Source organism: Phyllobates terribilis, unplaced genomic scaffold (assembly GCF_046119375.1).
Source record: "Phyllobates terribilis strain yellow unplaced genomic scaffold, ASM4611937v1 Scaffold_11__3_contigs__length_659146591, whole genome shotgun sequence".
Lineage (NCBI taxonomy): Eukaryota > Metazoa > Chordata > Amphibia > Anura > Dendrobatidae > Phyllobates > Phyllobates terribilis.
In genome coordinates this window covers 581,390,509-581,417,830 of record NW_027362771.1, presented here as the reverse complement: position 1 = coordinate 581,417,830, position 27,322 = coordinate 581,390,509, and the positions used below count along the sequence as shown (strand labels likewise).

Below are 27,322 nucleotides of genomic sequence, written 5' to 3'. Positions count from 1 at the left end.
GGAGGTGATTGTTATTATAAGGACGTTTGGGGTCATTATTATTATAAAGGGTCAAAGGGAATTATTATCAGGAGGCACTTTTTCTATAGGGTGCTGTATAACTGTTAGGGGGCGCAGGGGAGCATTTTTACTATGGGGAAGTACAGAGGTAACATTACTGTGTAGGGGGTACTGTTATTGTGTGGGACATAATAGGAGGGTGCTATAACGACTATACAGGGCACAGAGGAGTATTATTACTGTCTAGGTCACTGGTTTTAGCACTACATGGTATGTGTAGAGGTGGGGAATGTGAGGAGGGGGCTGGAAAAGCTGTGAGCCAAAGTGGTCTCGGTGTTACATTTTGCAGGGACGAGTTATGGATGGAAGAAGTGGTCATAGCAGTCTGGGCCGAATGGAAAAGAAAATGGAAAATGAATGACAACAATGAGCGAGCACAACTAGTGAGAACATGCACAGTGCATACAGTACATGGTCTGCAGAGCAGCCGTGTAGACCTTATATTACCATTATATGGTCACTGTATGGTGGTAATATCACTACTGTATATGCTGGTGATATTTGTTATATTACAATATTATTATTTAGTTTTATATAGCGGTATCATTGGAAATATAGGTAGTAGTAAATCTTGATTATCTGCAGGCAGGGTAATATAAGTAATAGAGACCCCAATCTGGAGCTGGTATGGGCCTTTGTGCTTTGACATAGCTGAATCTTCTGATCAGTCCCTGCTGTGAGGCTTTGTGTTTGTACAGAAGCTCAGGGAGGGGGTCACCCTGGGCGGGGAAGCTCCTCCAGCCAGGACCATCCTCCATGGCCTACACTGCCAACTAACTCCAAGACTCAGACACTGGCCGTGAAAAGTCTTTATGGAAGGACAGAAGGAAAGTTATGGCAGCAGCTCCCAGGAATGATGGACGGAAAACGGATTGCAGTAAAGAATGAAGCTGTTGTAGCAAAACAGAAAAGTCTGGTGAGTCCAGCTGCAGGTGATCAGTGTCCCCCTCCCCCATGCCAGCAGAGGAGGACGGCTCTGGAGAAGCAGGCCATGGAGGAGGAGCACACCGACCTGGGATTTGGAGACCACATGCAATCTGGGAGCAACCAGAAAGCTGTAAAGATGGTGAAGGAGATCAAGGGAGAACCATCTGAGAGGCCTCATGGTGCCACCAGTGCAGTCCCTGGAGAAACACTGGGACCTGACCCCCAACCTGGACTTTCTGACCCCCCAGCAGTAAGCCAGGAGCCGCAGAGACTTGTGCCAGAAACAAGCGGAGACACAGCTGTAACTGTGAGAGACCATCTGGTAAAGGGCACCCAGCAGTCCTATGCAAGACCAGCGCTGCAGCAACAGCAGAGATCAGCGGTAGATTCTGATGTGGCACCACAAGTCCCAGCAGTAAGTACTTTTGAGCAAAACTGTGCACTCTTAAAGGGGTTGTCCACTACTTTCACATTGATGCCCTATCCGTAGGCACCCCCGCCGATGAGCTATTATTTACCTGCGGTGCTTGGCCCTCAAGTTGTAGTGGCCGGCAAGGGGGTCTGCACATCCGCCTCCCATTCAATTGAATGGGAGGCGGATGTGCAGTAACAAGCGGCGGCCACTACAACTTGACGGCCAAACACCGCAGGTAAGGACTTCCAGCCGGCAGCCGCCACCGCCAGCCCCGATAACAGCTGATCGGCGGGGGTGCCGTGTGCTGGACCCCGGCTGATCATACATTGATGCCCTATCCTACAGATAGGGCATCAATGTGAAAGTAGTGGACAACTCCTTTAAGGTAATGGTGCAAGAGCATATCATAGCTCACACGTTATAATTGTGCAGGACAACGTGGCCTCTGGCGTGCGGGACAAAGTGACCTCTGGCGTGCGGGAATATCCGGCTGGTAAGTACAGAGAGATTAATACAGAGGTTGATTGTGAGGAGGGGGCAGTACACTCCAATTTACAGGATTTCCCCCCTTTAGTTACGGGAAGAGTGGCGACCCAGGAGATCGGCACCGGTGGTGGTTCTTCTGGAAATGCCTGGAGCCATGGATCACCTTTGTCATCAGATAGCAGTTATACCGGCCCGGCCTTAAAGAGGAGGAATGTCGTACGGTTTAGACACCGTGGACCCAAGAAAGAGCTGCCTGACCGGAAGTTTGTAATCAGAGAGCTCCTGTGCAACCAGATGGGCTTCCTATCCACCAACGTCCTGGCGGTGATAAACCTCCCAGACCGGCAAGGCTACGATGTCAGCTTTAAGGTTAGGTCTGAGCTTCGCCATTTCTGGGCCAACTTCTTCAAGTTTCGGGATATGGATGGTTGGAACAAGTTCAGATTTATACCCATTTCTAAGCCGGATACAGTAAACGTGACCATAATATTCTGGAATGAAGCTGTGCCCCCTCAGTACATTGTCATCTGGCTGCAGAGACATTGTGACCTCATGTCAGATCTGACCAAGGACAGGGATGCGGACGGTATCTGGACCGGAGGGTGGAGGGTCCTGGTTAAACTTCATCAGAGTAAAAATGTCACCCATCATCTGCCCGTTTCCTTTTATATTGGTAGAGAAAAGGGTATTTGTTTCTACGCGGGTCAGCCGAGGGAGTGCTATAAGTGTGGTCGGACTGGTCACCTGGCAAGCGCCTGCGCCTACTCCGTGGTAAAGTGCGGCCTTTGTGGGGAGGTCGGGCATGCAAAAGCCGCGTGCCGGAACAGGAGGTGTAATTTGTGTTGTCTGTATGGTCGCCCTTATAGGAATTACCCTGATGCCTGGTGTAATGAGGACCTGCTAGAGGTGGCAGAGGACCTGGAGGAGGAGGCGCTGCTGTCAGGGTCGGTACTTAGAAGGCCGGAGCCTCACAGCGATATTAGTGATTCATCAGAGGGGTCTTCGTCTCCTTCTTCAGTGTCCACCAGTGAAAATAATGAGACCGTGCAGATTAAGAGAAGGAAAAAACATAAAACCAGTCGTAAATCTGAGGGTGAGAGGAGCACGGACCAAAGGCCAGCCAAAAAGAAAGCAAATAGCGAAGCAGAGCTGAGTGTTCCAGAAAATAGTCGCCATGTCCTAGCAGAGTCAGAAACTGAGGAGGAGATGGAGAGAAAGAGTTAGGGAAGGTAGAGGAGTCATCCTACAAAAAGGAAACCCTCTCTAGTGGAGCGCCAGTCCGAATCGGACACTGAAAAAAAAGTAGTCAGCAAAATGCCTCAGATTCAGATTTATGATGATGAATGTATCTGTACTTTTATTTTTTGAGGATGTGTTCACACTGATTTTTTTTTTATTTTGTTTTTGGAGCATAAAGTGTAGAAAAACCATGAGTTTTGATGATGGAGTTGGAGAATTTCTAGTTTAAAAATTCAGTAAAAAAACAAAAATATGTGATCAAGTGCTTACCATGGTGACTGACTGTGGTGTCTTTGGTTTAAAGGGGATTTTCCACTAGTCGAACAAAACCTTCTGAATCCCTAGGTTTCCCCACAGAAATAGAATAACAGCTATACTCCCCTCCAGTGCAGGAGCAGTTGCAGCGATGTCCACACTGACGCTCCCGGGGCTTGTGTGACATTATGTCACGCAATCACTGTGGCCAATTGTCGCTGGCTTCACTCATCTCTCCTTAGGACCAATCAAGTCATCCAGAGGAAATGAGAGGGCAGCCGCAGCTCTCACTTCCCCCGGATGTAAATTACCTTACAGAAGAGAAGAGTGAAGCCAGCGAGAATTGGCCGCAATAATCGCGACATAATGTCACGTGATTTCTGGGAGAGCCAATGCCAACACCACTGCAACGCCGCTGGCACTGGAGGGGAGTATAGCGGTTATTATTTAACTTGGAAGAAACAGAAATTCAGAAGGGATTGTTTGATTAGTGGAAAATCCCTTTAAAGCTGTAGATTGCATTTTTCAATAAGTTTTGTTCTTTAACCTTTTTACCCTACAGGCATTGACATTGTAATTTACAGTATGTATACTGTGGTGCAGTAATAATATTGATTTGCACTAGATTTCTGTTTTGTATTAAACGGGTTGACCCCTTTTGCCTTCAAGATCAGTTCATTCTTAAAAAATTAACCGCACTTTATTAACCCTTCTGGAGTCCAGCGTTGGGCCTCCTGTATTGTCCTGGTCTTTGATGATTGAATGCTGTGTTGACCTCATGTCGACAGCGGTGCAACCAATCACCAAGCTCAGCGGCTTATACCATCTAGATCGGGAGAGCCATTGAGCTCCGTGATTGGCTGGTGCAGCGCTGTGAACATGACGTCATGACTGCAGCCTATAAACAATTACTGGAGCAGCTGCCAAGACATATCTTGGACTAAGGAAGTGTAAGTAAATAGCAAGCACACATTAAAAGATATGGTTCCCCTTTAAGACAATCATGAAATTTTAGTTTAATTTACTTGTATTAGTGATATGATTTTTCTTTTTTCCCAAAAAAACCTCCTGTATTTAAAGCGCACCTGTCAGCAGGATTGTGCTTTGTAAACTACATACACTGTCAGGTGGGCGCAGTTACACTGAATAAAATGATACCTTTGTTGATGAAATCCATCCAGTGGTTCTTTTATAATCTTTAGTTTCAGTTCTGCCATAATGATATGCTCGTGCTCTGCTTCTGTATTCATGTATTCCTATCTCTGACCTCTGATAGGTCACTGTGCTTTCAGTCACCTGCCTACTATTTTAAATATTGCCTGTGTAATTTCTCTGCCCATTTGAAATTTACATATCCCAAAATGGCCGCCCGACACCCGCACATTAGCATTTTTTGGTTGCCGGGAGATGCTACTGCGCACGTGTGGGCGCCATCTTGCTTTTGGAAAAATGTGGGTGCAGCCATATGGCACCGCGCATGTGCAATAGCATTTCAGCAATCGAGACATGCTACTGCGCACTTGCGGGCGCCATCTTGCTGCAGGCAAGTTTCTTTATCCTGTAGCAAAATGGCGCCCGCGCAGTAGCATCAGCAAGCGATAGATGATACTGCACACGCGCGAGCGCCATTTTGCTGCGGGTAAAAGAAACTCGCCTGCGGCAATATGGCTCCTGCCGCCCGCACGTGCACAGTAGCATGTCTCGATTGCTGAGATGCTACTGCGCATGCATGGTGCCATATTGCTACAAACACATTTTTTTCTCTCCAGAATCAAGATGGCGCGTGCGCAGTAGTATCGCTTGGCAACTGAATGATGCTACTGCGTGGGCGTCTGGCCGCCATTTTGGGATATGTAAATTTCAAATGGGCAGAGAAATTACACAGGCAATATTTAAAATAGTAGGCAGGTGACTGAAAGCACAGTGACCTGTCAGAGGCCAGAGATAGGAATACAGGAGCAGAGCATCAGACCACAAGCATATCATTATGGTAGAACTGAAACTAAAGATTATCAAAGAACCACTGGATGGATTTCATCATCAAAGGTATCATTTTACTCAGTGTAATGGCCGGGAGGAGCATTGCCGCGAGGCCTCTCTTCTCGCCGGAGACTGGGGCAGGAGTGAAGGCGTCTGAGTCAGCACATGTGCATAACGCTATCATTTGCAGTGAGTCTTCAGCAAAATGGCGCCGTACAGCGCGGTATGGGCACGCACGTACTCCGGCGACATACTTACCTGGCCTTCGGCAGAACAGGACACTGCAGCGCTGGAGCACAGGGAAGAAAGGTGAGTATAAGTGTGGTTTTTTTTTTTTTCTTCTGTATGTGTGCACCGTGAAAGGGTTGAGGGGTGCCATACATACCAGGGGTGAGGGGTGCCATACATACCAGGATTGAGGGGTACCATGCATACCAGGATTGAGGGGTGAGGGGTACCATGCATACCAGGATTGAGGGATGAAGGGTGCCATGCATACCAGGATTGAGGGGTACCATACATACCGAATAGGGATGCGGGGTGCCATGCATACCAGGATGAAGGATGGGGTGCCATGCATACCAGGATGAGGGGTACCATACATACCAGGATGAGGGATGCGGGGTACCATGCATCCCAGGATTGAGGGGTACCATGCATCCCAGGATTGAGGGGTGCCATACATCCCAGGATTCGGGAATGAGGGGGACCATGCATACCAGGATTGGGGAATGAGGGGTGCCATACATACCAGGATTGGGGGATGAGGGGTGCCATACATACCAGGATTGGGGGATGAGGGAAGCACATGACAGGATGGAGGAACAGGATTGGGGAGCACAAATACCAGGATGGGGGCAGCACAAATACCAATAAAAATGCTCATCACCCGGTCGTAGAATGGGCTCAATATCTAGTATAATATAATCAGGGATGTGTTCTTCTGTCCGAAGCCTCTATAGACTGTGCACGCGCAATGTGCCTGTGCAGTCTAGGCGCAGACAGAACGAAACATCCACATCCCAGACAGTGATGAGGAGTGTGGCGCCGGAAATCGCGGTATTTTTTAGCCACTGATCTCATACCGTGATCTCTGGCGCCATAAGCACATACCTACCCGGGCAGAAGTGTGGCGCCTCTGTTCGAGCCAGAGGCCGGGGGAGGAGTGTGGCGCCGGAATCCGCACCTGCACATAGCGCGATATCAGGTGCCATTTTAGTGAAGACAAATGTGCAGTGGCACCAAAATGGCGTCGGACAACGTGGAATGCGCATGCTGGTACTCCGGAGCAGTTTTGTTGAATACACTGCACATTTGTCTTCAATAAAATGGCGATGGATACTGCACTATGCATTTTAGTAAAATAACCCATGCGACGCGCTGCAGGGGAGCGATGAAAAGGTGAGTAGGAGTGCTTTGGTTTTATTTTTATTTATGGATGGATGCATATATCAGAGTGGGGAAGCATATACCAGGAAGAGGGAGCATATACCAAGATGAGGAAGCAGGATGGGGGAGCAGAGACCAGAGTGGGGGAGCATATATGAGGATCGGGGACCAGAATAAGGGCACAAATACCAGGATGGGGGAGCATATACCATGATGGGGGACCTGGATGTCGGAGCAAAGACCTGTGATGGGGGACAAGAATGGGGGAGGAAGTACCAGGATGGGGGAGCATAAGCCAGGATGGGGGACCTGGATGTCAGAGAAAATACCTGTGATGGGGGACCTGGATATGGGAGCATATACCAAGATGGAGACCAGGATGGGGGAGCATAAACAAGGATGGGGGACCTGGATGGGGAGGGAGCAAATACCAGGCTGGGGGGTGGGAAGCAAATACCAGGCTGGGGGACCTGGATGTGGGAGCAAATACCAGGATGGGGGGACCTGGATGTGGGAGCAAATACCAGGATGGGGGGACCTGGATGTGCGAGCAAATACCAGGATGGGGGGACCTGGATGTGCGAGCAAATACCAGGATGGGGGGACCTGGATGTGCGAGCAAATACCAGGATGGGGGGACCTGGATGTGCGAGCAAATACCAGGATGGGGGGACCTGGATGTGCGAGCAAATACCAGGATGGGGGGACCTGGATGTGCGAGCAAATACCAGGATGGGGGGGGGGCATAAACCAGGATGGGGGAGCATATACCAGGATGGGGGACCTGGAAGGGGGTGCATAAACCAGGATGGGGGGGAAAGCATATAAAAAAAAAATAAGATGCCTACATTTATGGTAAATTGGAGAGCTTGGCTAGATCATCCTGATAATATAACCAAGCTTTGACTTTGGTATACTTTGCTAGTTGTCTGGATATATTTCAATGCATTATTCAGTCCTGTATGTTATGTTATTATTTTACAATGTACGTTCAGATCAGTTTATTTGTATTGTGTAAACATTTTGATGATGTTGTTTTCAAAAACCAAATAAAAAGATAGTTTAAAAAAAAAACAAAAAAAAAACAGGATGGGGGGAGCATAAACCAGGATGGGATACCAGGGGGGGGGGAGCAAGAGATGGAAGCAAATACCAGGATGAGGGAGCATATACCAGGATGGGATACCAGGATGGGGGGGGGGAGCATATACCAGGATGGGGAAGCAAGAGATGGAAGCAAATACCAGGATGGAGGAGCAGGATGGGAGTGCATATACTAGGATGGAGGCGCATATACCAGGATGGGGGACCAGAACCAGGGTGCAAATAACAGGATGGGGGAGCATATACCAGGATGGGAGAGCATAATCCAGGATGGGTGGAGAGAGCATAATCCAGGATGGGGGGGTGGGTCATAATCCGGGAGGGGGGGCGTAATCCAAGATGGGGAGGGGAAGAGCGTAATCCAGGATAGATGGGGGAGGGGAGCATAAACCAGGCTGGGGTGGGGGAGCAAATACCTGAATGGGGGAGCAAATACCAGGATTGGGGGAACCAGGATGATGGGAGCATAGACCAGGATGGGGGAGAAAATTCCATAATGTGGGAGCAAATACCAGGATGGGGGGCCAAATACCAGGATTGAGGGACCTGGATGTGGGAGCAAATACCAGGATGATGGAAGCATAGACCAGGATGGGGGAGCAAATTCCAGAATGTGGGAGGGCACCAGGATTGATGGACCTGGATGTGGGAGCTAATACCAGGATTGGGGGACCAGGATGATGGGAGCAAATACCTGGATGTGGGAGCAAATACCAGGATGTGGGACCTGGATGTGGGAGCAAATTCCAGGATGGGGGGGGGCCTGGATGTGGGAGCAAATACCAGGATGGGGGGGGGAGCCTAGACCAGGATGGCGGGGGGGAGCCTAGACCAGGATGGGGGGGGGGGAGCCTAGACCAGGATGGGGGGGGGGGGAGCCTAGACCAGGATGGGGGGGGGGGGAGCCTAGACCAGGATGGGGGGGGGGGGAGCCTAGACCAGGATGGGGGGGGGGAGCCTAGACCAGGATGGGGGGGGGGGAAGCCTAGACCAGGATGGGGGACCAGGCTGAGAGAGGATATACCAGGATGGTGAAGCATATACTAGGATGGGGGACCAGGATGGGGGCGAATAGACCAGGATGGGGAGGCATATACCAGGATCTGAAACCAGAATGGGGGAGCACATACCAGGATGGGGGAACAAGATGGGGGGGAGCATATACTAGGATGGGGGACCAGCATAAGGGAGCATATACCAGGATGGGGGGAGCATATAACAGGATGGGGGAGCATATACCAAAATGGGGGCATATACCAGGATGGAGGAGCAGGATGTGGAAGCAAATACCCGGATGGGGGAGGGCATATACATGCCAGAATGGGGCACCAGGATGGGGGGGTGCATATACCAGGATGGAGGAGTGGGATGTGGAAGCATATACCAGGATGTGGGAGCATATACCAGCATGGGGGACCAGGATGTGGAAGCATATACCAGGATGGTGGAGCAGGATGTGGAAGCATATACCAAGATGGAGGAGCATTTACCAGGATGGTGGAGCAGGATGTGGAAGCAAATACCAGGGTGGGGGAGCAGGATGTGGAAGCAAATACTAGGATGGAAGAGCATATACCAAGATGGGGGAGCAGGATGTGGAAGCAAATACCAGGATGGGGGAGCATATACCAGCATGGGGGACCAGGATGGGGGGAGCAGGATAGGGGCGCATATATCAGGATGGGGGAGCATATACCAGGATCTGAAACCAGAATAGGGGAGCATATACCAGGATGGGGGGAGCATATAACAGGATGGGATACCAGAATGGAGGGAGCATATACCAGGATGGGGGACCAAGATGAGGGGAGCATATACCCGGATGGGGGACCAGGATGGGGGGGGGGGGGCATATACATACTAGAATGGGGGACCAGGATGGGGGGGGGGGGCATTTATTAGGATGGAGGAGTGGAATGTGGAAGCATATACCAGGATGTGGGAGCATATACCAGCATGTGGGACCAGGATGTGGGAGCATATACCAGGATGAGGGAGCATATACAAGGATGGGGGAGCAGGATGTGGAAGCATATACCAGGATGGGGGGAGCAGATACCAGAATGGGGGGAGCAGATACCAGGATGGGGGGAGCAGGATGTGGAAGCAAATACCAGGATGGAGGGAGCAGGATGTGGAAGTAAATACCAGGATGGAGGGAGCAGGATGTGGAAGCAAATACCAGGAAGTCGGAGCATATACCAGGATGGGGGAGCATGATGTGGAAGCAAATACCAGGATGGGTGGCATATACCAGAATGGGGGAGCATAGACCGGGATGGGGGAGCAGGATAGGTGCACAAATACCAGGATGGGGGAGCATATACCAGGATGTGGAAGCAAATACTAGGATGGGAGAGCAGGATGTGGAAGCATATACCAGGATGGGGGACCTGAATGTGGGAGCATATACCAGGATAGGGGACCTGAATGTGGGAGCAAATACCAGGATGGGGGACAAGGATGGGGGAGCATAAGCCAGGATGGGGGAGCATATACCAGGATGAAAGAGGAAATACCAGGATGGGGGACCTTGATGGGGGAGCAAATACCAGGATGGGGGACCAGGATGTGGGAGCATATACCAGGATGGGGGACCTGGATGTGGAAGCATATACCAGGATTGGGAACCTGGATGTGGGAGCAAATACCAGGATTGGGGACAAGGATGGGGGGAGCATATACCAGAATAGGGGGAGCAGGATGTGGGAGCATATACCAGGATGTGGGAGTAAATACCAGGATGGTGGGAGCATAGATCAGGCTGGGGGATCAGGATGAGGGAGCATATACCAGGATGGGAAAGCATAATCCAGGATGGGGGGCGTGAAGCATAATCCAGGATGAGGGGGGGTGGGGAGTGGAGCATAATCCAGGATGGGGGGAGGTGGAGCATAATCCAGGATGGGGGGGGGTGGAGCATAATCCAGGATGGGGGGGGGGTGGAGCATAATCAAGGATGGGGGGAGGTGGAGCATAATCAAGGATGGGGGAGGGGGAGGTGGAGCATAATCCAGGATGGGGGGGAGGTGGAGCATAATCCAGGATGGGGGGGGTGGAGCATAATCCAGGATGGGGGGAGAGGTGGAGCATAATCCAGGATGGGGGGGAGGTGGAGCATAATCCAGGATGGGGGGGGTGGAGCATAATCCAGGAGGGGAGGTGGAGCATAATCCAAGATGGGGGGTGGGGCATATACCTGGATGGGGGAGCAAATACCAGGATTGTGGGAGCAAATACCAGGATTGGGGGACCAGGATATGGGAGCAAATACCAGGATGTGGGAGCAAATACAAGGATGGGGGACCTGGATGGCGGGGGAGCATATGCATACAAGAATGGGGGACCAGGATGGGGAGGAGCATTTATCAGGATGGAGGAGCGGAATGTGGAAGCATATACCAGCATGGGGGACCAGGATGTGGGAGCATATACCAGGATGGTGGCGCAGGATGTGGAAGCAAATACCAGGATGGGGGAGCATATACCAGCATGGGGAACCAGGATGGGGGAGCATAGACCAGGAAGGGGGAGCAGGATAGGGGCGCATATATCAGAATGGGGGACCACGATGAGGGAGCATATACCAGGATGGGGGGAGCATATACCAAAATAGGGGGACATATAGCAGGATGGGGGAGCAGGATGTGGAAGCATTTATCAGGATGGAGGAGCAGAATGTGGAAGCATATACCAGGATGTGGGAGCATATACCAGCATGGGGGACCGGGATGTGGGAGCATATACCAGGATAGGGGAGCAGGATGTGGGAGCATATACCAGGATGGGGGAGCAGGATGTGGGAGCATATACCAAGATGGGGGACCAGGATGGGGGGAGCAGATACCAGGATGGGGGGAGCAGATACCAGGATGGGGGGAGCAGGATGTGGAAGCAAATACCAGGATGGGGCAGCAGGATGTAGAAGCAAATACTAGGATGGAAGAGCATATACCAAGATGGGGGAGCAGGATGTGGAAGTAAATACCAGGATGGGGGTGCAGGATGTGGAAGCAAATACCAGGATGTGGGAGCATATACCAGGATGGGGGACCAGGATGGGGGAGCATGATGTGGAAGCAAATACCAGGATGGGGGAGTATATACCAGAATGGGGGAGCATAGACCAGGATTAGGGGAGCATAGACCAGGATGGGGGAGCAGGATAGGGGCACAAATACCAGGATGTGGGAGCATATACCAGGATGGGATACCAGGATGGGGGGAGCATATACCAGAATGGGGGACCAGGATGGTGGAGCATATACCCATATGGGGGAGCAGAATGTGGAAGCATATACCAGGATGGGGGACCTGGATGTGGGAGCATATACCAGGATGGGGGAGCAAATACCAGGATGTGGGAGCATATACCAGGATGGGGGACAAGGATGGAGGGAGCATAGACCAGAATGGGGGACCTGGATGGTGGAGCATATACCAGGATGGGGGACCTGGATGTGGGAGCAAACACCAGGATTGGGGACAAGGATGGGGGGAGCATAGACCAGGATGGGGGGAGCAGGATGTGTGAGCATATACCAGGATGGGGGGGGGAACATATACCAGGATATGGAAGCAAGTACCAGGGTGGGGGAGCAGGATGTGGAAGCAAATACCAAGATGGGGGTGCATATACCAGGATGGGGGACAAGGATGGGGGGAGCATAGATCAGGATGGGGGGAGCAAATACCAGAATAGGGGAGCAAATAAAAGGATGGGAGAGCAAATACCAGGCTGGGGTACCAGGATGAGGGAGCATAGGCCAGGATGGAGGGAGCATTGACCAGGATGGGGGACAAGGCTGAGGGAGGATATACCAGGATGGGGGAGCATATACTAGGATAGGGGACCAGGATGGGGGCGAATAGACCAGGATGGTGGAGCAGGATAGGGGCGCATATACCAGGATGTGGGAGCATATACCAGGATGGGGGGGGGATCAGGATGAGGGAGCATATACCAGTATGGGGGGAGCACATACCAGAATGGGGGACCAGGATGGGGGGATATATACCAGGATGGGGGGAGCATATACCAAAATGGGATACCAGAATGGAGGGAGCATATACCAGGATGGGGACCACAATGTGGAAGCAGATACCAGGATGGGGGGGGAGCATATACCGGGATGGGGGAGCGGGATGTGGAAGCAAATACAAGGATGTGGGAGCATATACCAGCATGGGGGACCAGGATGTGGGACCATAGACCAGGATGGGGGAGCAGGATGTGGAAGCAAATACCAAGATGGAGGAGCATATACCAGGATAGGGGGAGTATATACCAGGATGGGGGATCAGGATGAGGGAGTATATACCAGTATGGGGGGAGCACATACCAGAATGGGGGACTAAGATGGGGGGAGCAGGATGTGGAAGCAAATACTAGGATGGAAGAGCATATACCAGGATGGGGGAGCAGGATGTGGAAGCAAATACTAGGATGTGGGAGCAAATACCAGGATGGGGGAGCATGATAGGGGCACAAATACCAGGATGGGGGAGCAGGATGTGGAAGCAAATACCAGGATTGGGGAGCATATACCAGCATGGGGGAGCATAGAACAGGATAGGGGCACAAATACCAGGATGGGGGAGTATATACCAGCATGGTGGAGCATATACCAGGATGGGGGAACAGGATGGTGGAGCATATACCAGAATGGGGGAGCATATACCAGGATGGAAGAGCAGGATGTGGAAGCAAATACCAAGATAAGGGTGCATATACCAGGATGGGGGACCTGAATGTCGAGCATATAGCAGGGTAGGGGACCTAAATGTGGGAGCAAATACTAGGATGGGGGAGCATATACCAGGATGGGAGAGAATAGATCAGGATGGGGGAGCAAATACCAGGATGTGGGAGGATATACCATTTTGGGGGACCTGGATGTGGGAGCAAATTCCAGGATTGAGGACAAGGATGGGGGGAGCATAGACCAGGATGGGGGCAGCAGGATGTGAGAGCATAGACCAGGATGGGGGACCAGGATGTGGGAGCAAATACCAGGATGAGGGATCAGGATGAGGGAGCATATACCAGCTTGGGAGAGCGAGAGGATAATCCAGGATGGGGGGGTGCAGCATAATCCAGGATGGGGAGGGGGGGGCATAATTCAGGATGGGGAGGGGGGGGGGCATAATTCAGGATGGGGAGGGGGGAGCATAATCCAGGAAGGAGAAGGGGGGAGCATAATCCAGGATGGGGAAGGGGGGCATAATCCAGGATGGGGAAGGGGGGCATAATCCAGGATGCGGAAGGGGGGGCATAATCCAGGATGGGGAAGGGGGGGCGGCGTATAATCCAGGATGGGTGGAGGAGAGCATAAACCAGGATGGGGGGGACAGGATGGGGGAGCAAATACCAGAATGGGGAACCTGGATGTGGGAGCAAATACCAGGATTGGGGGACCTGGATGTGGGAGCAAATACCAGGATTGGGGGACCAGAATGATGGGAGCAAATTCCAAGATGTGGGAGCTGGATGTGGGAGCAAATGCCAGGATCGAGGACCTGGATGGGGGGGGGGCAAAAACCAGGATGAGGTGGGGAGCATGAAATAGGATGGGGGAGCAAATACCAGGATTGGGGGACCTGGATGTGGGAGCAAATGCCAGGATGGGTGGGGAGCATAGACCAGGATGGGGTACCAGGCCGAGGGAGGATATACCAGGATGGGGGAGCATATACTAGGATGGGGGTGAATAGACCAGGATGGGTGAGCAGGATAGGGGCTTATAAACCAGAATGGGGGAGCATATACCAGGATTGATAACCAGAATGGGGGCGCAAATGCCAGGATGGGGGCGCATATACCAGGATGGGGGGAGCATATACCAGGATGGGGGACCAGGATGAGGGAGCATATACCAGCAGGATGGGGGGAGCACATACCAGGATGAGGGAGCATATGCCAGGATGAGGGAGCAGGATGTGGAAACAATTACCAGGATGGGGGAGCATATACCAGGATGGGATACCAGAATGGAGGGAGCATATATCAAAATGGGGGGGGCCTATACTAGGAACGGGGAGCAGGATGTGGAAGCAAATACCAGGATGGGGGAGTATATACCAGCGGGAGTGGGATGTGGAAGCATATTGTTAGAACCTTGTTCTTAGTTTTTTTTCCTTTGCTGGTCACATGACCTTTTTGGCCTATTTAATCCTGCTCCGCCCTTTTGGCTTTGCTGGACTTCATTGTTTAACTACTTTCTAGCTAGCCTGTGCTCTGTATCTAACTCTGTTAGTTTGCTTGGTCTACGGACCTCTATGTTCTATATATTTTGTTTGTTCGTCTGTCTGCTACTATTTCTGTTAGGAGGTGTCCCATTTTCCTCCCAGTCCTTAGTACTTGTAGGGATTCCTTCCCCACATCTATAGGTCTCCGTACAGACTAGCTTAGGACTTTAGCAGGTCTGATCGCAGGATCAGGTCCCCTGTTACATCGTAGGGATTAAGCTGAGTTCTATCGTAGGGACAGATCTCCTCTCTTTCCTTAGCTCTGGTAGCAGAACATAACAGTAAGTCCAGCCCAGCAAATGCTCTAAGGAAAGATTTTTTTTTCTGTTCCATCATGGTGTCGGTTCTGGATTTGGCTAAACACCTGCAGGGACTCTCTTTGGAGGTGACTGAGCTCCGTCAGCACGTGAGTAACTGTCCTGGAGCACATTTCTTGGAGCCTAAGGTACGTTTGCCGGATTTATTTTTTGGTGAACACAGAGAATTTTTTTCATTTAAAAATGCTTGCTTATTGTATTTTCGTTTGAGACCCAAGTCCTCTGGGGATGATTCCCAGCGCATAGGGTTTATAATGTCACTTTTGCGCAAAGAGCCTCAGGAGTGGGCCTTTTCTTTGCAACCTAGTGATACATGCTTCAGATCAGTGGATAGTTTTTTTTCTGCTTTGGGGCTATTATATGATGATCCTGACCGTGTCGCATCAGCTGAGACTGAGTTAAGACGTTTGAGACAGGGATCAGGTAATGTGGAAAAATATTGTACTCATTTCCGTCGATGGTCTACTCAAACAGGGTGGAACGATTCTGCTCTGAAAAGTCTATTTCTTGCTGGGCTCAGTGAAAGGGTTAAAGACCTGCTAATTGCTTATCCTACACCTGAAGATTTGCAACAGGCTATGCAATTAGCTATACGGGTGGATAGGAGACTGCGTGCAAGGGTAAATGAGAGCAAATCCTCTGCTATGTCAGTTTCTGGTTATGAGAATGTGTGTACTAACTGTGGTGAATCGATGGAGATTGGAGCGATGGCACCTCGCTCTCAAGAAAAAGATCGCAGATTTTCTGAAGGCTTGTGTTTCTATTGCGGAAAATCTGGTCATTTGATTAAAGACTGTGAGCTTCGTATCAAGAAAGAAAAAAAAATGGTCAGTCATGCCCGTATTGCCTGTTTAAATTCCAAGGGTGTATTTTTAGCTGCTTCCACGATTGCTCAGGAAAAATTAATGGAATTTCGGGTGTTTGTTGATTGTGGGTCTACTCTGAATGTAATTGATGGGGGATTCTTGGAAAGACTCAATTTAAAACCCGAACCTTTATCATCCCCCATTGCTGTGGTCTCTGTGGATGGTTCCCCTTTGAAGAATATTACTCTCAAGGTCTGTGAATTTCCTCTCACTATTAATGGTGTTCACCATGAGAAATTGGATTTGGTAGTGTTGAATAACTTGCCTTCTCCAGTAATATTGGGATTGCCCTGGTTAAAATTGCACAATCCTGTACTGGATTGGTCTACCAGTGAAATTAAATCCTGGAGCCATAAATGTTATGACAAGTGTTGTAACGGGCGTATTGCAGCTTTGGATAGGGGAGAATTGCCTGTTCCTATTCAGGATTTTTGGAGAGATTTTTCTGAGAAGGAATCGCAGGTTTTGCCTCCCCATAGAGACTATGATTGTTCTATTGAATTTGTCCCTGGAGCGACTCTTCCTAAAAGTCGTTTATTTAACCTTACTATTCCTGAGAGAAAGGCTTTGGAGGAATACATACAGACAAGTTTGGCCGCCGGTCACATTAGGCCCTCTAAGTCTCCTGTGGCGGTTGGATTTTTTTTTGTAAAAAAAAAAGGACAGCGGTTTACGCCCTTGTCTGGATTTTCGTGAGATTAACAAAATTACTGTACGCAATCCTTACCCACTGCCATTGATTCCTGATCTGTTTAACCAGTTAATGGGGGCCAAGTGGTTCTCTAAAATTGACCTTAAGGGGGCATACAATCTGTTGCGCATGAAGGAGGGTGACGAATGGAAGACTGCTTTTAACACTCCTGTGGGTCATTTTGAGAATCTGGTTATGCCTTTTGGTCTTACTAATGCTCCTGCATTTTTTCAGAATCTGATTAATGACATCCTTAGACCTTTGATCGGCAAAAATGTGGTTGTGTATTTGGATGACATTTTGATTTATTCGCCGGATCTGGAGTCTCATTGGCGGAGCGTACGTGAGGTATTACAGTTGTTAATGGACAATTCGCTTTTTGCTAAGCTGGAGAAATGTGAGTTCGCTGTACAGAGAATTAGTTTTTTGGGCTACATTATCTCCAGCGAAGGTTTTGAGATGGACCCGGTTAAAGTTCAAGCTGTACAGGAATGGCCTAGGCCTATTGGTTTGAAATCGATACAGAGGTTTTTGGGTTTCGCCAATTATTACAGAAAATTCATAAAAAAATTTTCTAGTATTGTCAAACCTCTGACCGATCTCACCAGGAAAGGTGCTAATGCGGTTCAGTGGTCTTCTGAGGCCATTGAAGCTTTTGTGTATCTCAAGGAGAGGTTCACCTCTGCTCCCATCCTTATGCAGCCTGATGTGACTAAGCCGTTTTTGGTTGAGGTTGATGCTTCCTCTGTGGGGGTTGGCGCAGTATTGTCTCAGGATAACGGGGATGGATTACATCCCTGTGCCTTTTTTTCAAAAAAATTTTCAGAGACTGAACTGAATTACGATATTGGTAATCGGGAATTATTGGCTATTAAACTCGCATTTGAACACTGGCGCCACTTCTTGGAAGGTGCGGAATTTCCCGTTCAGGTTCTTACGGATCATAAAAATCTGATATATCTTGATGCTGCCAAGCGCCTGAATGCCCGTCAGGCTAGGTGGGCACTGTTTTTCTCGCGGTTTAATTTCTCCGTTACTTACATCCCTGGTACTAAGAATGTTAAGGCGGATGCCTTGTCTCGCAGTTTTTCTCCCATAGTCGGTGCTGAGAAAGAGGAGAACATTTTACAAGAAGGTGTTGTGATAGCTGCTTTGGACTCCGTTTTGGAAGATGAGATTCTTAAAGCACAGGAGAATGCCCCATCTAACACTCCTCATGGGAGGTTGTTTGTGCCTGGGACCTTTAGGAGAGATTTGTTTGTTGAGTGTCACGAATCTCGGTTGGCAGGTCATCCCGGAATCTCTGAGACCAAGAGACTGGTGGGTCGCAGTTTTTGGTGGCCTGGATGGCAGAAGGAAGTCATTAAGTGGGTGCGCCAATGTACTATTTGTGCTAGATCTAAGTCCTCACATACTCCTGCTGCGGGGTTGCTTTGTCCTTTGGAGGTTCCCAGTGCTCCTTGGACACATTTGGCTATGGACTTTATAACTGACCTTCCTCCCTCTGAGGGTTTTACTGTCATCTGGGTGGTCGTGGACCGTTTTAGCAAGATGTGTCACTTGGTTCCCTTCGTCAAACTGCCCTGCGCTAAAACTCTCGCTAAGGCCTTTGTCAAGGAAATTGTCAGACTTCATGGCGTTCCTACTGACATTGTTTCTGATAGAGGTCCTCAGTTCGTGGCTCGTTTTTGGCGTGCCTTTTGTGACAGGTTGGGAGTTCATTTGTCGTTCTCGTCCGGATATCATCCTGAATCTAATGGCCAGACAGAAAGGAAAAACCAGGATGTTGAGCAGTTCTTGCGTTGTTTTGTGGCAGACAATCAAGAGGGGTGGTCTGAGTTTCTGCCACTTGCTGAATTTGCTCTGAACAATCATACATCTTCTTCTGCTGGTTGTTCGCCTTTTTTTTGTTGTTCTGGGAGACATCCGTCGTTTGGGTCGTTCTCCAAGTTGGGATCTGCCGTGCCTGAGGAGGAGAATTTTTCCGGTGATTTGGAGAGAGTTTGGACGGATGTGCGTGGTAATCTTCAGGAGGCCAACAGAAAATCTAAAGACTACTTTGATAGGAAACGACAGGAGGTTTTGTTCGCTGTTGGTGACATGGTTTGGTTGTCCTCTAGGAATCTGCGGTTGAGGATTCCTTCTAAGAAATTGGGTCCCAAGTTTGTAGGGCCCTTTAAGGTGCTTCAGGTTGTCAACCAATCTGCTGTTAGGTTGGAGGTTCCTACCTCCTGGAGAATTAATCCGGTATTTCATGTCTCTCTGTTGAAAAAAGCTGTTGTATCGGATTGTGACGCCTCTGCCTCTGTTCCTCCAGTGGTGGAGGACGGGGAATATGAAATTTCTCGCATCCTTAACTCTAGACAGTATAGAGGTAGTTTGCAGTATCTTGTGGCCTGGAAAGGTTTCGGACCCGAGGATAACTCTTGGGTGAGGTCGGATGATGTTTCCGCGTCCAGACTTATCAGAGCATTTCACAGGAGATTTCCTGATAAGCCTGGTCCTAGGGGATCCGGAGGATCCTCTTAGAAGGGGGGGTACTGTTAGAACCTTGTTCTTAGTTTTTTTTCCTTTGCTGGTCACATGACCTTTTTGGCCTATTTAATCCTGCTCCGCCCTTCTGGCTTTGCTGGACTTCATTGTTTAACTACTTTCTAGCTAGCCTGTGCTCTGTATCTAACTCTGTTAGTTTGCTTGGTCTACGGACCTCTATGTTCTATATATTTTGTTTGTTCGTCTGTCTGCTACTATTTCTGTTAGGAGGTGTCCCATTTTCCTCCCAGTCCTTAGTACTTGTAGGGATTCCTTCCCCACATCTATAGGTCTCCGTACAGACTAGCTTAGGACTTTAGCAGGTCTGATCGCAGGATCAGGTCCCCTGTTACATCGTAGGGATTAAGCTAAGTTCTATCGTAGGGACAGATCTCCTCTCTTTCCTTAGCTCTGGTAGCAGAACATAACACATATAACAGGATGTGGGAGCATATACCAGCATGGGGGGACCAGGATGTGGGAGCATATACCAGGATGGAGGACCAGGATGTGGAAGCAAATACCAGGATGGGGGGAGCATATACCAGGATGGAGGACCAGGATGTGGAAGCAAATACCAGGATGGGGGGAGCATATACCAGGATGGGGGCGCAGGATGTGGAAGCAAATAACAGGATGGGGAGCGTAAACCAGGATGGGAGGGGGGGGGGGGGAGAGCATAAACCAGGATGGGGGACCAGGATGGGAGACCATAAACCAGGATGGGGGGTGGGGGAGCATAGACCAGGATGGGGGGTGGGGGAGCATAGACCAGGATGGGGGAGCATAGACCAGGATGGGGGAGCAGGATGTGGAAGCATGATATGGAAGCATAAACCAGGATGTGGGACCAGGATGTGGGACCAGGATGTGGGAGCATATACCAGGATGGGAGACCAGGATGGGGGAGCAGAGACCAGGATGGGGGACCTGGATGTGGGAGCATATACCAAGATGGGGAGCATAAACCAGGATGGGAGGGGGGGGGCATAAACCAGGATGGGAGGGGGGGGCATAAACCAGGATAAGGGACCAGGATGGGAGAGCATAAACCAGGATGGGGGGAGCAAAAACCAGGATGGGGTACCAGGATGGGAGAGCATAAACCAGGATGGGGGGGGGGCATAAACCAGGATGGGGGGAAAACATAAACCAGGATGGGGGGAGCAGGATGTGTGAGCATATACCAGGATGGGGGGGGGAACATATACCAGGATATGGAAGCAAGTACCAGGGTGGGGGAGCAGGATGTGGAAGCTAATACCAAGATGGGGGTGCAGAACCAGGATGGGGGACAAGGATGGGGGGAGCATAGATCAGGATAGGGGGAGCAAATAAAAGGATGGGAGAGCAAATACCAGGCTGGGGGACCAGGATGAGGGAGCAAATACCAGGATGGGAGGAGCATAGACCAGGATGGAGGGAGCATTGACCAGGATGGGGGACAAGGCTGAGGGAGGATATACCAGGATGGGGGAGCATATACTAGGATAGGGGACCAGGATGGGGGCGAATAGACCAGGATGGTGGAGCAGGATAGGGGCGCATATACCAGGATGTGGGAGCATATACCAGGATGGGGGGGATCAGGATGAGGGAGCATATACCAGTATGGGGGGAGCACATACCAGAATGGGGGACCAGGATGGGGGGAAATATACCTAAATGGGATACCAGAATGGAGGGAGCATATACCAGGATGGGGACCACAATGTGGAAGCAGATACCAGGATGGGGGACCAGGATGGGGGAGGAGCATATATCGGGATGGGGGAGCGGGATGTGGAAGCAAATACAAGGATGTGGGAGCATATACCAGCATGGGGGACCAGGATGTGGGACCATAGACCAGGATGGGGGAGCAGGATGTGGAAGCAAATACCAAAATGGAGGAGCATATACCAGGATGGGGGGAGTATATACCAGGATGGGGGATCAGGATGAGGGAGTATATACCAGTATGGGGGGAGCACATACCAGAATGGGGGACTAAGATGGGGGAGCATATACCAGGATGGGGGGAGCAGGATGTGGAAGCAAATACTAGGATGGAAGAGCATATACCAGGATGGGGGAGCAGGATGTGGAAGCAAATACTAGGATGTGGGAGCAAATACCAGGATGGGGGAGCATGATAGGGGCACAAATACCAGGATGGGGGAGCAGGATGTGGAAGCAAATACCAGGATTGGGGAGCATATACCAGCATGGGGGAGCATAGACCAGGATAGGGGCACAAATACCAGGATGGGGGAGTATATACCAGCATGGTGGAGCATATACCAGGATGGGGGACCAGGATGGTGGAGCATATACCAGGATGGGAGAGCAGGATGTGGAAGCAAATACCAAGATGAGGGTGCATATACCAGGATGGGGGACCTGAATGTCGAGCATATAGCAGGGTAGGGGACCTAAATGTGGGAGCAAATACTAGAATGGGGGAGCATATACCAGGATTGGAGAGAATAGATCAGGATGGGGGAGCAAATACCAGGATGGGGGACCAGGATGTGGGAGCATATACCATTTTGGGGGACCTGGATGTGGGAGCAAATTCCAGGATTGAGGACAAGGATGGGGGGAGCATAGACCAGGATGGGGGCAGCAGGATGTGAGAGCATAGACCAGGATGGGGGACCAGGATGAGGGAGCAAATACCAGGATGAGGGATCAGGATGAGGGAGCATATACCATCTTGGGAGAGCAAGAGGATAATCCAGGATGGGGGGGTGCAGCATAATCCAGGATGGGGAGGGGGGAGCATAATTCAGGATGGGGAGGGGGGAGCATAATTCAGGATGGGGAGGGGGGAGCATAATTCAGGATGGGGAGGGGGGGGGAGCATAATTCAGGATGGGGAGGGGGGGAGCATAATCCAGGATGGGGAGGGGGAGCATAATCCAGGAAGGAGAAGGGGGGGGCATAATCCAGGATAGGGAGGGGGGGGGGGGGGTATAATCCAGGATGGGTGGAGGAGAGCATAAACCAGGATGGGGGGGGGGACAGGATGGGGGAGCAAATACCAGAATGGGGAACCTGGATGTGGGAGCAAATACCAGGATTGGGGGACCTGGATGTGGGAGCAAATACCAGGATTGGGGGACCAGGATGATGGGAGCATAGACCAGGATGGAGGAGCAAATTCCAAGATGTGGGAGCAAATACCAGGATCGGGGACCTGGATGGGGGGGGGGGGTCAAAAACCAGGATGAGGTGGGGAGCATGAAATAGGATGGAGGAGCAAATACCAGGATTGGGGGACCTGGATGTGGGAGCAAATGCCAGGATGGGTGGGGAGCATAGACCAGGATGGGGTACCAGGCCGAGGGAGGATATACCAGGATGGGGGAGCATATACTAGGATGGGGGTGAATAGACCAGGATGGGTGAGCAGGATAGGGGCTTATAAACCAGAATGGGGGAGCATATATCAGGATTGAGAACCAGAATGGGGGTGCAAATGTGCAAATGCCAGGATGGTGGCGCATATACCAGGATGGGGGAGCATATACCAGGATGGGGGACCAGGATGAGGGAGCATATACCAGCAGGATGGGGGGAGCACATACCAGGATGAGGGAGCATATGCCAGGATGAGGGAGCAGGATGTGGAAACAAATACCAGGATGGGGGAGCATATACCAGGATGGGATACCAGAATGGAGGGAGCATATATCAAAATGGGGGGGCCTATACTAGGATGGGGGAGCAGGATGTGGAAGCAAATACCAGGATGGGGGAGCATATACCAGCATGGGGGGGACCATATACCAGAATGGAGGAGTGGGATGTGGAAGCATATAACAGGATGTGGGAGCATATACCAGCATGGGGGACCAGGATGTGGGAGCATATACCAGGATGGAGGACCAGGATGTGGAAGCAAATACCAGGATGGGGGGAGCATATACCAGGATGGGGGCGCAGGATGTGGAAACAAATACCAGGATGGGGGAGCATATACCAGGATGGGGGACCTGGATGTGGGAGCATATACCAGGATGGGGGAGCATATACCAGGATGGGGGACCTGGATGTGGGAGCATATACCAGGATGGGGAGCATAAACCAGGATGGGACGGGGGGGGGGGGAAGAGCATAAACCAGGATGGGGGACCAGGATGGGAGACTATAAACCAGGATGGGGGGGGGAGCAGGATGTGGAAACAAATACCAGGATGGAGGGAGCATATACCAGGATGGGGGACCAGGATGTGGAAACAAATACCAGGATGGGGGAGCATATACCAGCATGGGGGACCAGGATGTGGAAACAAATACCAGGATGGGGGAGCATATACCAGCATGGGGGACCAGGATGTGGGAGCATATACCAGGATGGAGGACCAGGATGTGGGAGCATATACCAGGATGGGGGCGCAGGATGTGGAAACAAATACCAGGATGGAGGGAGCATATACCAGGATGGGGGACCAGGATGTGGAAACAAATACCAGGATGGAGGGAGCATATACCAGGATGGGGGACCAGGATGTGGAAACAAATACCAGGATGGGGGAGCATATACCAGCATGGGGGACCAGGATGTGGAAACAAATACCAGGATGGGGGAGCATATACCAGCATGGGGGACCAGGATGTGGGAGCATATACCAGGATGGAGGACCAGGATGTGGGAGCATATACCAGGATGGGGGCGCAGGATGTGGAAACAAATACCAGGATGGAGGGAGCATATACCAGGATGGGGGACCAGGATGTGGAAACAAATACCAGGATGGAGGAGCATATACCAGGATGGGGGACCTGGATGTGGGAGCATATACCAGGATGGGGAGCATAAACCAGGATGGGAGGGGGGGGGGCATAAACCAGGATGGGGGACCAGGATGGGAGACCATAAACCAGGATGGGGGGGGACATAAACCAGGATGGGGGGTGGGGGAGCATAGACCAGGATGGGGGAGCAGGATGTGGAAGCATAAACCAGGATGGGTGGCAGGATATGGAAGCATAAACCAGGATGTGGGACCAGGATGTGGGACCAGGATGTGGGACCAGATACCAGGATGGGGGAGCCGAGACCAGGATGGGGGACCTGGATGTGGGAGCATATACCAAGATGGAGAGCATAAACCAGGATGGGAGGGGGGCATAAACCAGGATGGGAGGGGGGGGGCATAAACCAGGATGGGAGGGGTGGGGGCATAAACCAGGATGGGAGGGGTGGGGGCATAAACCAGGATGGGAGGGGGGGGCATAAACCAGGATAAGGGACCAGGATGGGAGAGCATAAACCAGGATGGGGGGAGCAAAAACCAGGATGGAAGAGCATAAACCAGGGTGGGGAGGCATAAACCAGGATGAGGGGTGGGGGAGCATAAACCAGGATGGGAGAGCATAAACCTGGATTGGGGGGGGGCATAAACCAGGATGGGGGGACCAGGATGATGGGAGCATAGACCAGGATGGGTGAACAAATACCAGGATGGGGGATCTGGATGTGGGAGCAAATACCAAGATGGAGGAGCATATACCAGGATGGTGGAGCAGGATGTGGAAGCAAATACCAGGATGTGGAAGCAAATACTAGGATGGAGGAGCATATACCAGGATGGGGGAACATGATGTGGAAGTAAATCCCAGGATGGGGGACCAGAATGTGGGAGCATATACCAGGATGAGGGGGAGCATATACCAGGATGGGGGGGGTGGGATGTGGAAGCATATACCAGGATGTGGGAGCATATACCAGCATGGGGGACCAGGATGTGGAAGCAAATATCAGGATGGGGGGAGCATATACCAGGATGGGGGCGCAGGATGTGGAAACAAATACCAGGATGGGGGAGCATAAACCAGGATGGGAGGGGTGGGGGCATAAACCAGGATGGGAGGGGGGGGGCATAAACCAGGATAAGGGACCAGGATGGGAGAGCATAAACCAGGATGGGGGGAGCAAAAACCAGGATGGGAGACCAGGATGGGAGAGCATAAACCAGGATGGGGAGGCATAAACCAGGATGAGGGGTGGGGGAGCATAAACCAGGATGGGAGAGCATAAACCTGGATTGGGGGGGGGCATAAACCAGGATGGGGGGACCAGGATGATGGGAGCATAGACCAGGATGGGTGAACAAATACCAGGATGGGGGATCTGGATGTGGGAGCAAATACCAAGATGGAGGAGCATATACCAGGATGGTGGAGCAGGATGTGGAAGCAAATACCAGGATGTGGAAGCAAATACTAGGATGGAGGAGCATATACCAGGATGGGGGACCAGGATGTGGAAACAAATACTAGGATGGGGAGCATATACCAGGATGGGGGCGCAGGATGTGGAAACAAATACTAGGATGGGGAGCATATACCAGGATGGGGGACCAGGATGTGGAAGCAAATATCAGGATGGGGGGAGCATATACCAGGATGGGGGCGCAGGATGTGGAAACAAATACTAGGATGGGGAGCATATACCAGGATGGGGGACCAGGATGTGGGAGCATATACCAGGATGGGGGAACTGGATGTGGGAGCATATACCAGGATGGTGGAGCATAAACCAGGGTGGGGGGTTTGGGAGCATAAACCAGGATGGGGTAACAGGATGTGGAAGCATATACCAGGATGGGGGACCAGGATGTGGGAGCTTAAACCAGGATTTGGGGGGGGGGGGGCATAAACCAGGATGAGGCACCAGGATGGGAGAGCATAAACCAGGATGGGGGGGAGAGGGAGCATAAACCAGGATGGGGACGGGAGCATAAACCAGGATGGGGGGGAAATACCAGGATTGGGGGACCAGGATGATGGGAGCATAGACCAGGATGGGTGAACAAATACCAGCATGGGGGATCTGGATGTGGGAGCAAATTCCAGGATGGGGACCTGGATGTGGGAGCTAATACCAGGATGGGGACCTGGATGTGGGAGCAAATACCAGGATGGGGACCTGGATGTGGGAGCCAATACCAGGATGGAGGAGCATATACCAGGATGGTGGAGCAGGATGTGGAAGCAAATTCCAGGATGGGGGAGCAGGATGTGGAAGCAAATACTAGGATGGAAGAGCATATACCAGAATGGGGGAGCAGGACGTGGAAGCAAATACCAGGATGGGGGAGCAGGATGTGGAAGCAAATACCAGGATGGGGGAGCATATACCAGCATGGGGGACCAGGATGTGAGAGCAAATACCAGGATGGGGGAGCAGGATGTGGAAGCAAATACCAGGATGGGGGAGCATATACCAGCATGGGGGATCAGGATGGGGGACCATATACCAGGATGGGGGAGCAGGATAGGGGCACAAATACCAGGATGTGGAAGCAAATACCTGGATGGGGGAGCATATACCAGGATGGGATACCAGGATGGGGGGAGCATATACCAGAATGGGGGACTAGGATGGTGGAGTATATACCAGGATGGGGGTAGCATATACCAGGATGTGGAAGCAAATACCAGAGTGGGGGAGCAGGATGTGGAAGCAAATACCAAGATGGGGGTGCATATACCAGGATGGGGGACTTGAATGTGGGAGCATATACAAGGATGGGGGACAAGGATGGGGGAGCATAAACCAGGATGGGGGAGCATCTACCAGGATGGGGGACAAGGATGGGGGGAGCATATACCAGGATGAAAGAGGAAATACCAGGATGGGGGACCTCGATGGGGGGAGCACAGATCAGGATGGGGAACATGGACGTGGATGTGGGAGCATATACCAGAATGGGGGACATGGATGTGGGAGCATATACCAGGATGGGGGACCTGGATGTGGGAGCAAATACCAGGATAGGCGACAAGGATGGGGGTAGCATAGACCAGGATGGGGGAGCAA

The 27,322-nt window shown here is 51.2% G+C and overlaps 2 protein-coding genes across 2 annotated transcripts in view; one reads left to right on the top strand and one right to left on the bottom strand.

Moving 5' to 3' along the window:
* TSPAN16 (tetraspanin 16) overlaps positions 1-27,322 on the bottom strand; it is an 85,640-nt gene that overhangs the window by 6,559 nt on the left and 51,759 nt on the right.
* LOC141166978 (uncharacterized) lies at positions 766-4,050 on the top strand. Its single transcript, XM_073654234.1, has 3 exons — positions 766-1,402; positions 1,835-1,895; positions 1,977-4,050. Exons 1-3 carry the CDS (start codon positions 914-916, stop codon positions 3,110-3,112), a joined length of 1,686 nt encoding a protein of 561 aa, XP_073510335.1. The 5' UTR covers positions 766-913; the 3' UTR covers positions 3,113-4,050.

Excerpts from the sequence above, each read along its gene's own strand:
- LOC141166978 (XM_073654234.1), top strand. The coding sequence starts at position 914 with ATGATGGACGGAAAACGGATTGCAGTAAAGAATGAAGCTGTTGTAGCA. Across the intron at positions 1,403-1,834 it reads TGGCACCACAAGTCCCAGCA|GACAACGTGGCCTCTGGCGT; the intron begins GTAAGTACTTTT and ends ATAATTGTGCAG. Across the intron at positions 1,896-1,976 it reads CGTGCGGGAATATCCGGCTG|TTACGGGAAGAGTGGCGACC; the intron begins GTAAGTACAGAG and ends TCCCCCCTTTAG.